An 18,882-nucleotide genomic window follows, 5' to 3' on the forward strand; every position below is an offset into this window, starting at 1 on the left:
GCAATAAAAGTACTGCAGTTGTTATTCTTTTAATGCCAATATCTGAAAAGATTTGTGAGTCATTCAATTGGTAAAAATGTTCATATAGTACAAACATTGAGATTACTTTTACACCTAAGTGCTTCCCCTTGTGTTTCTTGTAGGAAACAGAGATGAAGGTACACATGCACACAAAATTTTGCATCATTTGTTTGCTGACATTTATCTTTCATCAGTGCAATCATTGCCATGAAGATGGGCATGACCATGGTCCTAAAGAGGAACGTGTACACTACCATAATGACTATCAGATCTCAAATGAATCCTACTTCCAGAATGGAGGAACAGAATCTGTGCCGAGTAAATTTTCAACACTGGAAGCTGAAAATGAACAAAAATACTACATTGAAAAGATTTTTGATCGTTACGGTGAAAACGGAAGATTATCCTTTTTTGGCCTGGAAAAACTGTTAATAAGCCTTGGTTTAGGAGAAGTAAAAGTAGTGATGATAAATCATGATGATATTGGCCATGATCACGTTTCTCACTTGTATGCTTTAGAAGTACAAGAAGGAAAGCATTCTCACTCTCATAACCATCCTCATAGCCACTCAGATTCAGAAAATCAAACCACAGTTGGTATGACTGCAAAGAGAAGCCATAAATGTGACCCTGAGAGAGACACAGTTGTGCCGTCAGCAAAAGATGATGGCAAACACTTTCATGACCAGAGTCGACATCACCATCATCACCACCCTCGTCTACATCATCATGACCATAATGGTACACATCATTCTCGTAATGATTCAGTTAGTCACAGTGAACATGGAGAACAGAACCATGAGCCTTCAACAGAGACAAACACAACTCAAGATCAGCCAGAAAGAAAACAACGGAAACAGAAGAAGAAACAAAAGAAGATCAGTGAGACTTCAGGAGATGCTACACGGGATTATACCCCAGATCATGATCCAGGTGATCAGTATGAGCACAATCGTGTTCATAAACATGACCACATACACGATGCATCTCACTTACATGTACACCATCATGAACACAGTAATGATCGTTCTACCAGTCATGGACATCAAGATTCCAGTTTAGGTCATGAGGATGGACACCACCATACCAGCAAACGAGACGCACCTCATAAGCAGATTAGTGTAAGAAAACATGCCATTTTTTCAACACGTAATCATAAGGATCATAATGAAGAGGAACGAGATCATGAAGAGGTGAGTATGAAATGAGGAACTGGTAAGTGCATTGTCACTGTTGTTACATAATAATTGAAGATACATACCCACAAATAATGCATGTTTGCAACCATTGCACAATACAAGTAGAAGAGCAAAACCACTCAAAGTCACTGCCACAGTCCTGAGTGGAGTTTATGGGGTTTCATTTCTGCCTGCCCAACATCCATCTTTTCTCAGAAATCTGTCTCCTTGCCCATTTATCTGTATAAAGGAGCTTTCGGAGATACCTTTTGTACAGGTTTTTCCTTTCCCATTATTCATGAATGCTTCCCCCACACACCTTTTTGGACTTCTTTCTGAATATAAGATAATAATATAAACTACACAGAGGTGCTTTCCTAAATAAAATGCCCGCATCTTTTCAACACGCCCCTAATTTCTTTCTACTTAGATTGTGAAGCAATGTCGGTGTAGCTTCTGTAGCACTCTGCTTAGCATAAGCTGTTCCATTTCTTCCTTCAGCATCCATTCTTTCTACCAGGACTGTAACTCTACTTTCCCTTCCCCCTTACAGTTAACTACAGAAGCACGACATTTTGATATCATTGTCCTAAACTAGAAGTCAGGATGAGAAAGGATGGGGTGTCAAGTTTTAGGCTTTAAGCTGAGTTAAAAAACAAGACTCCAAACAGAGAAGGTTGGTAGGTAGAGAAGTGTTAGAAAACCTGGTTTAGATTTATCTTCCCCTCCTTTCCTGTTTCTCTTTCTGCATTGCTTATACTGTGAAATGGTAAAGAATATGGCAAATCATTTTCATTGAGATTCATCAAAAATTACATAGGTGCTTGGAGACATGTAGTACAGGGGTTTTTGCTGTTTCTCTCCCCTCATAAACCAGTTAAATCAGCTTAGACATATTTTAGCACTGGTGGAATGTTGTGGGCCAGAGTTTCTACTTTCTGATTGTGTTCTCAAATCGTATGCTAGATTCTCTGTAACTGTAGTTTGTAATGATGTAGTTGCTTTCATACTTCTTTCCTACTTAATTTGTTTGCACTATTTGCTTGCAGTGCTTAAATGTTACCCAGCTGCTACGGTACTATGGTCTGGAAAACAGCTCTCCGATATCTCCTGAATTGTTTATATACATGTGTCCTGCTTTGCTATACCAGATTGAGAGAAGGCTTTGTATTGTGCATTATGATGAGATGGAAGATTTTATGAAAAGTAAAAATGCATCAATTGAGAATAAAGATAGAACAGGTGCATCAGGTAAGTGTGTAACATCTAAAGCCGTCAAAAATATTTTGAATTGTAAATATTAACTTCAAAACTAGAAATATGCCATACAACTTAGCACTGACCATGGGGTAAAGGAGTGGTTAAATTTAACGTATATATTAGAAGACATTTGAGACAGCATGCTCCTTGAAGTCAGGAAACAGAATTCTGTTTGGTGACATAATAGGTCCTCCTCAGTAACCACAGTTCATGGAGGCATAGCTTGCTTTCTTGGACCTTTTTATCCTCTTTTATTATTCTTACTTTTTATGTTATGTTTGGTTATTTTTATTTCGCCTGTGTCACTGAGGCTTGATGTCCTGGCATTAGACCTATAGCCCAGGCATTTTTGGCTGGATTCTTCCCATATATCTTTAGCCATTGGACTCTTTTATAGTAGGATTGTAGGCAACATACAGAGTAATCGGAGATAGAAGGACCTCTAGGGATGAGCAAGTCCACCCCCAGTTTGGATTATTTCCATCATTTAAAATGTTTCATCTTCTTCTCTTAGTGTTGTGACTGGAAAGTTGCAGTGTTGCTTTGGCACTGTTTTTAAAATAAATTTGACCTGGATATATTTATTTAGAAATAGAGGAAAGCACCTTCATCATGGTTCATTGACTGGAAAAAATATGATTTCAGGTGTCACCAGTTCTATACTGTAGTAATGATGCAAATTTGTAGAAGTCACATCAGGAATTTTTTGTGAGCTTAAGAAACACAAAGGCTTAAACAAGGTGCAAGATCATTTAAATTGCTTTTTCTGACAACAGTTCCTTTTTCTAGCTTCCAGTGTCAATTATTCTGTATTTATTGTCAAGCATGAGTGTTTACTTTTGTCTTATATAGAAAGTTTTATTTGTGTGTGTGTGTGTGTGCCTTGAATAAAAAATAGTCTCTCTTTTTTCCCACTTACCATAATTCCAAGCTAAAAATATTTTTGCTATTGTTAAAGTGGCAGCATCCATTGTTGTGATTTCATAATTGCGTATATTTTTTAATATGCTTATCACTGCTGTGTTTCATAAATGATAATTGAACTCTTGACAGATGTTTAGCTGCAGTGAAATACTAAAATTCTAAAAAAATTTTAGTTCAATGTCTTGAAAATAAAAATATTGGTAATTGTGAATATTGATGAGTACTTAGGTGCTTATTAGCATCATTAGAAAAAAGCTTGAAGTAACTACGTTCTCGTAGATACTAATAACTGTTGGAAAGAATCCATTGCTGGTAACCTTTCTTAACCATGCTGGAGTCATTAAAATAACTATCTTATTATACATAAATCTGCTATAGTGACACAGCTACTATCTTGTTAACAATTCGAAGCTTGAAGACCTTTAATATTTTAAGAGACTTAATTTGCAAAATTACTGAGGCTTATTGTGAACATTCAACATGTTTTATGGCATCTGATATCTTGAGTATAAATAACACATTTGCCAGTTAGTTGTAAAATACTGTGTTTTAACTTACTGATTTGGCTCTGAAAACAAACAGTAACCTCTGAAACGGGTCAGCTTGATTAGATAGTGATAAATCATTCTTCATAACAATTTCCTGCATATGGCTGTATTAACTACAGTGAGACTTCAGTTGATGTAATAATCATTTTCCCTTCTGAAGTACGGAAGTGAATCACAAAATAATGAATCTTAACTGGTGTATGGCAACTGTGGGAGGTTTATGACAAATATCAGTCATAAACTAACTTAGCCTGCAAGTTGTAGGATTCTGCTAAAATGAAAACATGTGCTTACCTGGTCAGTGTTTCATGTAGAAATATTTCCCAGAGTTAGGAGGATGCAGACATTTTTAAACACCAGCTTTCTGTGGTTTTCTTTAGTTTTAAATAAAGCTTTCTAAAAAGCTTAATAGACCAGTGTGCTTCTGTTCATTGGTACTAACCTGTGAGGTTTCCCTTAGTTCTGATAAGTGTAGTTTTCTAAAGCGATGTAATTTAATTAGCTCATGACCGAAACCATAAGAAGCTATGTTGTGTTTTCTTCCTGTAATTTACAGATAGTTCTGTAGCATCTGCTAATAGACGATTTTCAATGGCTTATACTTACAACGAGCTCTCATGTTGTACCTTTTGGAACCTATATTAAACTTAAAGGGAATGCTACAACCTTTTATCAATCAAGCTACTAGAAGTGATACAAGGAAACACTGAGTAATATTTTTCAAGATGGAGATCAGTTAGAGCTCTTGATTAAAAGTATTTCAGATCAGATGTATCTTCTAAATCTACCTGTGCAGATGCCAGAGTTCCCTGGAGCTTACCACTCCCTGAACACAGGAAAGCTTGGCTTCAGTAGAGCCATTCTGTTCACTTGCTTTCTTGTTAAAGCTTGTAGATAACTAACCTTTCTCAGCCTTCCACAGTGTCTGCCTTACTACTCTTTTAGTCTGTGTTAATTTATCAAATTGCTGTCCAAATCTGGTGTGAGCAGCTGTCTTTGCTTTGTTTGAACCAGGGTCCCTTACTGAAGCGATTGTTTGGTCACGTCCCTCTTAGTTTTTTCCACAGAAATATTTTTTGTAATTTATTTTATATAATAATTTCACCTTTTTGACCCAGCTTTATACAGGATTCCTAGGAGTGTTATACACCAAGCTTTTTCATAACTTAAGAGCTCTTGCAGTGTTCATAATGCTGTGTATTAGTGCCACTTCCATACTATTTTAGTGCGTTGAACTACAGTGGAATGAAATCCTTCAACAGGGTTTTGTGTTCGAAATCTTCATAAATGTCCCTTAGTAGTCCTTTTTGCCTGCAGACTGTTTGTACACACACGTGCCTGTGGTGTCATGAACAGCTTTTGTCTAGGATGCATTTTCTGTCTTTGACTTGACCACAACCTTTTTCTGGTAATTTTGGTTCTGTATCATTTTTTAAGAGATCAAACAAAGGCAGAAGCTGACGACAAAGATCTGAGAGGTGCACGGGATCTGTATTCTAATTCTCATGTGCCTCATCTTAATCACGGTGCCATGTTTAGTTACTGTATCATTCATAAGAGTATGCAAGCCCTTCAGAGGTGTGTTTGCCAAATCTATGCTATAATACCTGAAACTTAACCCAGTTTACATAATCTCTTCTCCATTTTTCTCCATGTAAGATCATTGGTCAACTAACCTGGCACTTAAGATCATAGTGTCTGTGTCCAGATTGGAGATCCAATGACATGACAAATGACTGCGTAATGTTTATTTGAGCTGCTTGTGCATGCATGCATGATGTAGTATTCAATTGCAAGTCCATGTATGGTGTTTCTTTCATCAGAGCCTGTTAATCCAGAGTACATAATTGAAGTGCTCTGGGGATGAATCAAGGCTGTGTAGTAGCGGTATTTTGGTCAATAGGGTCCTGTTTCCACTCTAGGCCTACTTTTATGTTCCCATTTTCTAACCTCGTTTTTACATCTGCTGGCAGTGGTTGCATTTTCACCAGCTCTCTCTTTTCCTGTTGGCATCAATAAGAATTTCAGTGTATGCTGCATACTTTCTAACGCTTGTTTCAATCAGTTTCTTCTGGTGGATGTGATCTTGTATCCTTTGTATTTGAACTGGATTGTAGAATGACAACTACAGACTTCGTAAGAATCAATATCCAAAAAAAATTTTCAGACCAGGAGATACAGTAAATTTAGGTGTTGAACCAGACCAGGCCTGTGGCAGCTGCCATGCTAGGGGCAAAGTCTTGTCAAATCTGACCTGTAACACTTTTTTTTGTGCAGGTAGAACTCTTGGGTCAGTTGACTACTAAATTCTGAAATGAATTGAGCAGCTACAACACATTAATTCCTCTTCTCTTCTCCCATGTCCCCATTTCCCAGGATGTGTTCCCCCACTTGATCAAAAATAAGTGGACCTTCATAGATGTCAGGGAAGTCAGATCATGCACCAAAGTATGGTGATGCTAATTATTTTCTGTCAGGAGTTGTTAACTTTCATTGAAGTCAGCAAACTGTGAAGGCATTTTTGATCAGTAATGAAGCTGGAAAAATCTGAAGGATTTATTTAGTCTAAACCTTTAAATAAATAAATAAGTTCAGATTGAGGAAATCATGTTCATGAAAGATCTCAGCCCAAGCAGTTAATGTTTTAAAATAGGAGCACCAACTATTTCTGTCCTTGAGACTGTGTATGTTTTGAACTGCATTGTTGGAATGAAATAGTTTGTACTTACTGTTCTTTGAAGTTTCAGCGATGGGAAGAAACAAGAGAAGTGACAGATAAGCAGAGAGGGAAAAAACTCCCACAACAGTAGTTGTTAACTCCTAGCCTGCTGATGACTTGAAAAAGTAGAAGAAAAAATATTAGGATGAGATGCTGACTGCAAGAGTCATGCTTCTTATAGGATCTGTTTCTTTGTCTTTTCCATGTCATACAGAAATTTGCACATTTTTCCTCATTGACAGGGTTATGATGACTGCACTATAGTCCATTTTAACTTTTTCTTCTAATGACAACAATAGAGGTTCTCAGAAAAAGTGTTTATTGCTTTTGTTGGTACCAAGGTGGTTTCAGCTCTTCAAGCTCTTACTACAATCTTACTTGATTGAGTTGAGTTCAGTCCTACTTATTTCTCATAATTAAAAATGTATGTTTTAAAGCACCAGGTGAAGAGAACAGTGCCTAACATAACACGTTACTCCTAACAAAGAAGTATTAATTCCAGTTAAATTTTGTATTAGTATTGTGTTAAAAGCAAATGTTAAATATGAATTCGTGCTCACAGAATCCCACTAAGTTAAGTAGCAGAGATGGTTTTGTTCCAACAGGAAATCTTTTCTTTTTGTGTTTCATTAAGGGCTTCAGAGCTAAGTCTGGAACTTAAAATCAGGAATAGTATCTGTGCTTTTCTTAGCGTATACTCTTCTGATGTCTTTCACCATATTGTACTGTACTGTGAATAAGCCTGTGTATTTTCTGCTGCATCCTTCAGTACTGCTTTCATATTTTTCAGCATCTTTAATGAAAAATCACAACTTAGGGTAAAGGAAAGTCACTGTCTTAAGAGATAGTTGAAAAGCATTAATCAGTCTTAAAAGTTTTACAAGTATTTTTCTGATAACCTTTCTGTATTCATTTTTTCCCACAGCCTGGTTTTGTGGTATCATCTCTATCACCGTCATTAGCCTGCTTTCCTTGCTAGGTGTGATCTTGATTCCCATCATTAACCAATGGTGCTTCAAATTTCTTCTAACTTTCTTGGTAGCTCTGGCTGTAGGAACAATGAGTGGAGATGCATTACTCCATCTTTTGCCACATGTACGTATTGTTTCCTTACCTTCTGTTCTTAACTGTAACTATATATAGAATTTCAAAGAATGGTTTGACAAGCATCAATAAATAAAAGTTCACTGATGCAGATGTGGATTGATTTGACTGAGGAACATCCTGAAACGCTGTTTGAGACTTTCTCTTAACAAAAAGAAAGGAAATGGGTGTTTCTTATAAAAGCGGGAAAAAAAGGGGAAAAAAAAAAGTACTTGTGTATTCAGTTTAACTTCTGCCACAGTGTTTTAAAACCCTTAATGAGGCCAACAAGATTATTTTAAATATAGCAATATTGCTGTCTCTTGTCTACTGATACTCGTGTATCAGTACCACCTAAAAGAATACCACCTAAAAGTATTTTGGGAGATTAACCTTCCTGGTTCCTAGCTTTTGGGGAGTAAGTAACCTTACTGAAACAAGAAAGTGTTCAGGTTCCTAGGAAGGTAAGCAGGTTTCATTTGGTGATGCTATACAGTAACTCTTGGAAGTGAAAATATTTTATAAAATGTTGCTTCTTTAGCAAACAGACTAATATTCACATGTTTTCTTTGTGTAAATTTAGTACAGATTTTTTGAGTTCATATTACAGATCAGAATTAAGTCTGCAATTGACTGTAACAGTTTAAAAAAATCATGAGCTTTGGCTGCTAATGGGAGTGTAGAAATAGTAATTCCTTGTAATATTTCTGGGTCTTGGTCTCATTATCTTTAACACTGTGACAGAAAAAAAACCTGAAACTAAATAATCTCCTCCCTCCCCCCTAAATATTTCTGAGGAGAATATTTTTTATTGATTAGGATAATGAATAATGTAATGCAAAATTTCTATGGTAAACTGTGTTTATATTTAAAGATGTAAAAACCAAACAACGAAAGAACCCACAACCCAACATTTAGTCTTTTCTGCTACTCCTCTGGCAAGGTTAAATATTTTGCCACCAGAGCTCAGAGCCATTTCAGTCTCCTGATGGCACCAGGTCATACTGTGTTATTTTCTCTCCTAATAGTCACATGGAGGCCACAACCACAGTCACCACCATGGCCAGGGTCATGTTCATGAACACAAGCGGTCTCATCGACATACCCACGGACATGGAGTACGGACTGAAGGATTTCTAGAAGAAAATGATCCAGTGCTGAAAGGTCTTGTGGCACTTGGAGGCATTTATGTTTTGTTCATCATTGAACATTGCATAAGAATGTACAAGCATTACAATAAACAAAAGGTTTGGACTAAAACTGCATGCTTTCTTAAAAATGCTAAAATGTTACTTGAACTTGTCTCCCAAGTGTTGAGGAATTGTCCATGAACATGAACAAGTGCTGCTAATCTGCATTCTATTTGATTTTCTGTTGAGGAAACCCTTTCCTTAGAGGTTGCTTTTCTTAACAAGGTACTTTGCAAGACACAGTGGAAATCTGATGGGGGGAGGTTGCAGCTTTTTGGCCAGATAAATTTGGAGGTAGATCTAAGTAAAAGAGATTACAGTGCTTTCTCTAAAGTACTCTAATATTTTTGGAAAAATCTGATTGGGAGTATGGAAGGAAGGGGCAGTAATAGAGCCAGATGATTGTCAGGCAATTTACAAGCGATGTAGCTGCATGTACTATTGGCCAACCATGCCAGGGTAACAGAGGCAGTCCGTTTTTCCTTGTGCAAAGTGCTAAAGTTTGCATACCTCCTGCTTTCTAAAAATTTCCAGTCAAATTTTAACTTGTTTCCCTGACAATGATTAGATTTTTAGGGCTGGGAGCATGCTGTATTCATGATGGTGGTATAAAAGGAGAACAAGTACCTCAGGGGGTGTGACAGTGGGTGGGAATTCAAGTCACCAAAGAGCCACATTCTTCCAACAGTTAATAGAAATACACTTCTAATATTTGCCTCCTATCATTCAACCTTGAGGAGAAAATTCTTTTTGGGAAGCTATAGCTTCTGCTCCCAAAATGAGTGTGGGAAATTTCAAAGTTCTCTGTTTTCATGCAGACTTGTTGCCTCAGCTAAGCAGCAAAAGATTTTCTGTGTTGGAGGAAGTATTTCTTAGGTCTTCTGATAAAAGCTGTCACATGGAACATACCTTCTTTGAGATTAGTGAAATAATTAAATCCCCCTGGCTGCTTTGGCAAATCTTTGTTGCATGAGCTGCAGATAGGAAGCTAGCAGGCTTCTCTTTAAAGGAAAATACAACAAAGTTATAGGAGTATTAAAAAATGAAGTTGAATGAAATAGAGGAGATGCTTTCTCAAAGTAAGCCAATATAACAACTCTGCCTCCATGTGTTTCTGGGCTGGTAGATCAATCCTTGTTATGACGTACTGAAGTGAAATATCCTCTGTGTGTGCACGTGCATTTGAGTTACTTCTGTGGTAGGTAGCTAAGAATTTCCCCAGGGATAGATATCATTGCTGAACCTGACAAAGATTAATAGTCTGTAGACATAAACTCCTGTTAGACATATTAAGAGAGAGTAACTTGGTCTATTTGAAGAGATTTTTTTTGACATTTCAGTTTCTTTTATTTCCATTGTTATCCTTTCACAAACCAAGATGTTATCTACTTTATGGTGTAGAGTAAGCAGAAATGGTGCCAGAAAAACCAGTCTGAAGAATCGCCAATTGGAAGGAAACTTTCTGATCACAAATTAAATAACAGACCAGATGCTGAGTGGCTTCAGCTCAAACCCCTTGCAGGTAGGCATTTATTTTCAGAATTTTCTCTGACTATGAGATTCAAAGTTAATGGTATGTAACCTATGGCCTGTAGCGTGTAACCTCCTGTACAGTTTTGCTGCTATTATGCAAATCATTGTTAATAAGATTTAATAGGCTTTCCCTATTAAATCTTTTTTTATTTTGTTTTCCTTAGATCTGAGCACTCAGAACACTTCCTAATATGCCTTAGAGATGGTTCTCAGACTTCTGGTGTTGGGTGGCTGGGGTTCTTCAGGACCTTTTTTGTTTGGTTTTGGTGTGTTCTTTGGTTAAGCTGTGCCTGACTAACTCAGACCTGGCAAAAATTAGATCAAGAATTAACACACACAACCTGAAAGGGGATATCTGTTTTGCTTTGAAGATTCCAGCCTCTGGCCAATTATAGTTTGGCTGAGAAAGCTAAATGAAATTAATTTAATTTCATAAATACAACCAAGTATCCTGAATATTCCTCAGGTATCCAAAACAACTTTCACATACTGTTCCTTCCTGACACTCTGAGCATTTGTGCAGTGTACACCCTGTAGGAATGCCCTATCACCCTTCTTGAAGGGGTGAGGAAAGGGGAGGGGCTTTGCTTCATAAACTTCCCTTTCCGTTGCCTGCGTGGCTGCTGAATTAATGTCTAGATGAAGAATCCATAGGCTATGTTTATCCAAAGGCAATTCTGTTCCTGTGAATGGTTTGTAGAAGGGCCAGTTAGGACTGTAGCCTCCTGCACTCAATCAACTTAAAATGGGCTTTGGGACATGGACATAGAAACATAGACTTTCAGCTGTGAGGATGATGGTACATGTATCTCAAATGTCTTGATTTTCTTTTAACAAGCAGTCAGAGGAATGTTGCTTCTAATGACGTGGAGTATGTACAGGTTTCCTAACAGTAAACCTCTGAGAAGCGTGCTCTGCTCATCAGTGACTCATTGCTACTGGAAGCTGATGCTGCGTTTGAATTTTGAAATGCAGTGGCACTACTCTTTACCTGAATGGCCATTCTGTTTCTTTTTTAACGCACTTCAAATGATCTTTAAGAGCCTGGTTATCATTACCTGCCATTTAGAAGCTCTGTGCCTGTGTTTTTTTAAGCTCTGGTTGCTGTGCTATCTTTGACTCGGAAATATTTTTTCTGAATTATTGTGAGCTAAAAAATTCATTGTCCAGAATTGCATTTTTCCCTCAACTGTTTTTGTTTCCAGGAGCATAGACTGCCAGTTTCATTTATTTATTAACACTTCAGAAGTATTACTCAACTTGAAATTTATGCACATATTTCTTTTGCAGTGTTCTTAATTTGTATTTTCTTGTAAAAATGGCTTTCATTGCTAGCAGCGTAATGAGCCAAATTGAAGGAGCTCCCTGTGTGACTGACACAAGTGTCTGACACAGACACGTGCAGTACAGAAACTATTTAAAGATCTGTTGTATTGGTGGCAGATGCTGGCACCCTTCAGCGAAGGCTAAGTTGTGGCCTGTACGTGCGTCTCAGAGAGTAGCCCGTTAAGGATTCCTCAGCCATTCAGATTCCACCTACAGCATATAACACGTTATTCTCATTCTGGCAACATCCCTTTTCCAATGCTGAACCATAAACTTCATCAGTAGCAAAATTACAGATCCATGCCTGGGTTGGGCTAAAACTGACTCTGTGTGATATGGATACAGTGCTGCTGTCTTGTAGCAGAGACATTATATGCTGAACATGCAAATCTTAAAAAAAAAAAAAAAGGGCAGTGAGAGATTTGGGTTTTTTGGCTGCACACTGACAACAAGGTTACTAGATTAGGATGTGTTAAAATACTTATTTTTTCTTTTGCAAATCACTTAAATTCTTAGCTCAATCAAGTGGTAGCTGCTGGTGATACTTTAAATATGAATTAATGTGGTGACTCTCCCAACTGGATTCAATGTAGGAGCAGATGACTCAGTTTTATCCGAAGATCGACTCAACGAAACTGAACTAACTGATTTAGATGGCCAGCTGGAGTCCCCTCCCAAAAACTTCTTGTCTGTAGAAGAGGACAACAATATGCATCATTCTCACAACGATGTCTCACATGCTGCTCCAGAGCATGATCTTCATGACTCAGAGTATGATAGCCATGGCGAAGATAAAATGATAGCTAGGAAACACAGTCACCACTGGCATCACAAACATTCCCATCATTCCCATGGCCACTGTCGTTCTGGAAAAGACCTGAAAGATACTGGGATAGCTAATATTGCTTGGATGGTAATTATGGGAGATGGCATTCACAACTTCAGTGATGGTTTAGCAATCGGTAAGCAAAAGCACTGAGTACTTCTTCAACAGTTTCTTTCCTTTAGTAACTTTGGTCATATTTTACTTCTCAGTGATCACAGGTAAGGCTTCTGGGTCGCTCCTGTGGTTCCTGGCATGTTCGGTCTCCTTCAGAGATTAAGGCATTGGTAGAAACTACAGTAACAATCTCTGCCAAGTCAAGATAGCTGCAGATGAATCTTCTGAATTACAGAGCATATGTAATGCAAATTTGTGGTGTATGTCTTTTGCCTTTGAATAAGTGCCTTTCGGTCTTATTTAATTTATATTAATATTGTTTCTGTTATTAGTATTACATAGAATTATACAGTATTTGTAAATAATGAATGTACTAGGGAGTCAGGTTACTGAATTATTATTTTTAATTTTTTTTTTAAAGTGCTACTTTGGGAAATTTAATTTTTGTCTGAGTAAAGTGTTGTTTTGGCTTATGGTCAATACAGTTTTATTTCTAGCCAATGTAGAATAAATTGAAGTGCCAAACAGATTTTATTGTATTTCTTTAATAACTTTGATTCAAATAAACCCATGAATGTGATTTGAACTATAAAACACAGTAATTTGATATGTCATACAAGACAAAGTGATGGCTGAGTACTGAAGTGTGCCTCCTTCGACATTTTTACTAAGGTAGATACTAGGAGTACACAGGGTTCTGAACTACTATCAGAAGGAAGAAACCCGTTTTGAAGGATGGGGGATAAGGTGCTTATTAGGATCAGAAGTTAACAGTGAACTCTCCTACAGTTTCTTCACTTTCTCCAAACAATTTGTAAAGAAACTAAACTCTTCATTTTCACATGAAACAGGTTAGACATTTAGGCACTGGCCTCTGAGGCCAGAAAGGATCACTTCGCCATCTGTTGATAGCTTGTCTGTATTGCAACTTAATTTCTAAATCGTCCCGTGTCACGCCCAAACAACTGATCCTTTGGTATAATGTAGATCTTAGAAAAACGTTTTCATATGTGAAGTTATGAGAAATCTACATTAGCTTGGAGATCCTAGAAATGTAAAAAATTAGCCACTTTGTTAGATCGTTTCCATTATGTCTCTGTTTTGCTCAGTTGTGTTCTCCTCTCCCAGGACTTGAATCTCAGATAAACTGAGTCATAAGAGTACGCAGTTGTAATGCTCATCCAGGATGATTCCAGTATTTTCAGTTTATGTACAGACAGGACACGGCTTAATGAAACAATATTAGAGTGTGCATTCTAACAGGAGGTCATCATCTCTGGAAAGTGTTGATTAAATTTTCTTATTTGAAAATAGTAAAATATAATTTAATTATTTTTTTTCCCCTAGGAGCAGCTTTTAGTGCTGGACTGACAGGAGGAATTAGTACATCCATAGCAGTATTTTGTCATGAGCTTCCCCATGAATTAGGTAACTAATGACATGAATTGAATGTGTTCATCTGTACAAAATACATACCTAAAGGCTGTTGTGATGCTCATCGTGATAACCATAATCCAATGCAGTTCTGCAGAGTTGACCAGCACTTCAAAGAGCAGTGGAGCAATATAGAGTATATATTGAGAATATTAATACAGGATTATGTGGGCAGGTATCTAGTTACAGCAGTTCTGTGAAGCTTTTTGAACATGTTTTTCAAATATTCTTAGGAGCATAGGGTTTATGTTACCTCCACACTTTACAGTGAGCATTTTACACTATGCTATGTAGCATTGTCTTACACAAACTTAGGTAAAGTTATATAAGTAAACATAAGTTTATATAAGTAAAATGCTTTTGTCAAAATCTTCAGAAGGTGCTTTGTACCAATTGTAGCTAAGTCCAGTCAGCATGGATGACTATTTAGGAAAAAGCCTGTGGGCATTGCCGCCAGTGCCATTGATTCTCCCCACCAGTTGAAGCAGTTCTGCCTGGGGTTAGCTACCATGACCAAACAGTTGTTTTCCCATGAACCGTAAGGCACATCGCATGAAATGTGATCTTCCACCCTGAGACTCAGTAAAGAGCAGCGAGGGAAAGCAGGTGTCTTTTTTTGGCAGTGATGTGAAATGGTGCCGATTAAACTGCATGTGTATTCCCAGCTTGCTTCCTTGATGGAGCTGCTAGCTCTGAATGATCAGAAGTCAGGTAAAACAGCTACTTCAAAAACAAATGAACATTGTTATATAATAATCAAGTAGTTCACTCCATTTCTTGTTTTGATTCTCAATTGAGCAATTGACTTTAGCATATCTGACATGAGAATTTTAATTCCCCTCATGAGTGCATATCATCTTCCACTCCTCAGGTTTATTCCCTTCAAACTGAACTCTTGTGAATACATCAGAGCTGATTACACGACCAAAATTTAGATCTTTATGGAACATCTGCCTCTATCAGCAATTTTAGCACAGTTGTCCTGAACTCAAACTAAATAAACCAGGTTAACCTGGCATGTCTTAAACCAGCAAACTGATTCAGCATGGAATGGTGTCATTTTTTCTGAATGTAACTCTTCCATTTCCTAGTGCTGTATTTCTCAAATTCATTGTCACCTTCTGAGGGGACTTAAGGCCTTGTTAACCTCTTTAATTTGCAGACTGAGGTATATATAGCTAATAGGAATATTCACGGGTATTGAACAAAACTAAGCCTCTGGTTTTGTGCCATGGAGAACTTCTGTCAAGACAAGTCTGCATACACCAGATATATCCTCTTTGGGAGGACCAGACCTAGACTCCTCCATTCACCATTAACCATTAATCACTCTTACCTTTCTGATGATCATGATGAAGAATAGGCACTTTCAAATTGTATTTTAATCTAGGAATTGCTGCACATAAATACAGCTCTTACCGGAGTTGTCATACGCTGTTGCCCAATCTTCCTTTGAGTCTCTGTAACAGCATTTTTACTTTGGCAATGCCTCGTTTAGGTGAGATAGTAAATATAGGCTAATTTATCTACTTACTCTCTCAAGGAGCATTGATACTAACCTCCTGTGTTCTGTCTCCATTTTAGGTGACTTTGCTGTGCTGCTTAAAGCAGGTATGACAGTAAAGCAAGCTATTGTGTACAACCTCCTGTCTGCCATGATGGCTTACATTGGGATGCTGATAGGCACAGCAGTGGGACAGTATGCTAATAACATCACCCTGTGGATCTTTGCAATCACTGCAGGCATGTTCCTCTACGTGGCATTGGTTGACATGGTAAGACCATGCTGTGTCATTTTTGCCTTTCATGCATAAGACCTAGGACTTGAAATCCATATCCATGGATAGTCAATGGCTGTTTTCTGTTCTTTGACTTTTTAATACATTGCAGATGCTTTGAGAAGTGTAGAGAAGTTTGAGTTGCTTGCCTGTTTGGGTTTCTGCTACTGAAGTCTGCCAGTGACTTCTGCTAAAATGCAAACCCTGCAGGGGGACTGGGAAAAACATGCTTCCCTCTAATGAACTAACAAAAAGAATAACTTCCCACTATTAAACTATGATGATGTCTGGCTTTGTGGATGGGGTACTAGACTTGAGTTCAGCACAGAATTGTTCTCCACTAAAAATTAATCTTTACATATTTGATTCTGGAAGTCTTATGCTGAACCCTTAGCATGAGCAGCTGCTCATACATAGCTCTTGTGATGATTAGCTTTTTAAAAATTACCTGGTGGAAAAATGCTGCTACTTGTAGGACATAGGTCCTTATAGTTATAGGTCCTTGTATGACCATTATATTTAGTGTGTGGATACCGCAGATCCAGATCAAAGCTTTAATTTGCAAGGGTTCAAGACAGCTTTTTGTGGAGCAGCTCCCTGGATTTCCATTGCTTTCATTCACAAACTACTCTTCCTAGTACAGATGTCTGCAGAGATAAGCTTCGTCCTTGCAGCTGCTATTTTTCTCCTCAGACTAAATAGCCATCGACCTACTATCAGTAGATTGCTGCCTGGATCACCTGGTGTGGCTACATACTCCTTATAGAAAAGTACTTAAATGTAACTAGAGAGCTGGCTTTGAGTAATGGTACAATAAAGATGTTTCTTTAACTTCTTCATGTCTCCACAGAGGGCTGGGTTTACTGGAATGGGAACAAGCCTGTTTCAGTCTGCATTTGCAGGGAAAACGTAATGCTTTACTGTTCTGGAATATTCTAAGCCATGCATTCAACTTCCCAACTTTCTTCAGCAATACTGTTGCCATATCTGGTAGCTCTGTTAGCCTACACTGCTAGTTCTGCTCTCCTGCATATATTTGTACTGACTGCCCTATTTTTAAATAACGTTTTTTTAGCAGCTTCCTCAAAAGCTAACTAGTGTAGGAATAGAACGTGCGATGTTTGACTCTCACTGCTGACTTGTCAAAGCAGACAGGCATCTGTCATTTCCTTTAAGCCACAGACACAAGAATAACCACAACAGCTTTGGGTTTGAACTGTTCTCATTTAAACAGCATCACATCTTTGTCAGCTCACTGTCTGTGAGGTTTTCAGGTGTCTGCTCTGGTGTGGGCTTACTGGGTTATTGCCCTAGTGCTAACTAAAGCACCAGACTTTATGACTCTTGTTGTGGCCAACAGAGGCCAGTTCCTTGCTCAGGCTGGTTTCTCTTATGGTGACCTGTTTGTAAATACATTCTTGTGATGGAGGCTTTCTAATCTATGCTAAGGTAAGTCGGTCCACTTCAGGGCTTGCTAAATACAATGTCTCTGTAATTGAGAGTTATTCTTCATGCAACTTCAGATGTTCCACAGTAGCCTGTAATTACAGAAGTATCACTTGCTTGTATATCCTGTGGCTGATGCTTATTTCCAGTACTTACTTTGGCTGAAGGCATTGTGTAGAAAGGAAGGCAGCATTTTCATTCTCTCATTCCTCCCTTGTCCTTTTCCTCAGCCATCATAGTTACAACCAAATAGTCAAAACCCAACAGTCTGACTAAACAAGACCAGGAAAGGTTCTGCAAGACACATTTGATACTACACGACATTTTTGTGTTGGTGTTTCTGTATCTGACAACCTTTCAAAGACCTTATTCTCTTGTTACCTGGCACTCAGATTTTGATCCCTCGTTACATTGACAGAAGTTCATATAGGTGGGGTTTTCTGTCCATTCCTTTTACATCAGCACCTTGAGAATGGACCTTTTGGTATTTTTGCATCTTCTTGAATTCTTCTTGAATTAATTTCTTTGTAAAACTTTTTACTTCTTTTCTATATGCGTGGCTAAGGCACTCCATGAGATTTACATCTTCCAACACCACTATTATTTGTTGCTTTTGTCAGTACTATTTGACTTTTCTTCTTAGGTGAGATATGGAAGGAATATCCAGAGGTATTAGATTTTTTTATAGCTTCACGAAGAATTTCTCTTGACTTACTTGTAAATTATTCCCATATGTAAAAGGGAAATATATGTGAATATGTGTGTGTAATGTGACAAATTAATGGCTAAGTTAATTGGAAAAGTCACTAAAGAACTCAAAAGGACAGAACTTAAAGAAGGCTGGGCTAATCCTTATTTTGAAGAACCTAAAAGTTCACATTGGATGTATCATCCAGTAAAACCTGGGGGCGGGGGGTGTGCGGGGAAAGGTCAGAAGGAAAGGGGTTTGGTATATACATGATGTGATAGTGTTTTTATCAAATGTAATGGTTAGGTAGAGTTTTAGCTATGTCTTAATGCATTGTCTTTATAACTGAGTTCTGGTGTTAATTCTTGACAATATCATCTCATAAACTTGTCCATGTATAAATGGAATAGAGAGGAAATAACTTTGGGTTTTGGTTTTTTTTTTCCTTTTAGCTTCCAGAAATGCTTCATGGAGATGGTGATAATGAAGAGCATGGTTATTGTCCCGTGGGGCAGTTCATTCTCCAGAATCTAGGCCTGCTGCTTGGATTTGCTATCATGCTGGTCATTGCTCTCTATGAAGATAAAATTGTGCTTGACATCCCATTTTGACCTAATTCTGGTAATCACTGTGGTTACACGAATGTTACTGTATGGCTTTGAGTCTGCATACATTTCACTGTATGCACATTGCTCAGAGGAAAAGCAGCAGCTTGCACTACTTACACAAGTACAGTCCGTTCAGTTGTATGGAGGTTAACTTCTGCTTTTTTTCTAATTCAGATCAGATGAGGTTACCTAATGCACAATTAGGA

At 37.8% G+C, this 18,882-nt stretch overlaps 1 protein-coding gene across 1 annotated transcript; it reads left to right on the forward strand.

Moving 5' to 3' along the window:
• Positions 1-149: 149 nt before the first annotated feature.
• SLC39A10 (solute carrier family 39 member 10) lies at positions 150-18,679 on the forward strand (the record flags this gene model as incomplete). Its single annotated transcript, XM_084265498.1, has 9 exons — positions 150-1,214; positions 2,249-2,450; positions 7,576-7,745; positions 8,762-8,980; positions 10,325-10,445; positions 12,376-12,744; positions 14,070-14,150; positions 15,741-15,931; positions 18,521-18,679. The coding sequence occupies exons 1-9, from the start codon at positions 153-155 to the stop codon at positions 18,677-18,679; spliced, it is 2,574 nt and encodes an 857-aa protein (XP_084121624.1). The 5' UTR covers positions 150-152.
• Positions 18,680-18,882: the final 203 nt, after the last annotated feature.

The sequence above is a fragment of the Gallinula chloropus genome (genome assembly GCF_964237585.1).
Source record: "Gallinula chloropus genome assembly, chromosome: 5".
NCBI lineage: Eukaryota > Metazoa > Chordata > Aves > Gruiformes > Rallidae > Gallinula > Gallinula chloropus.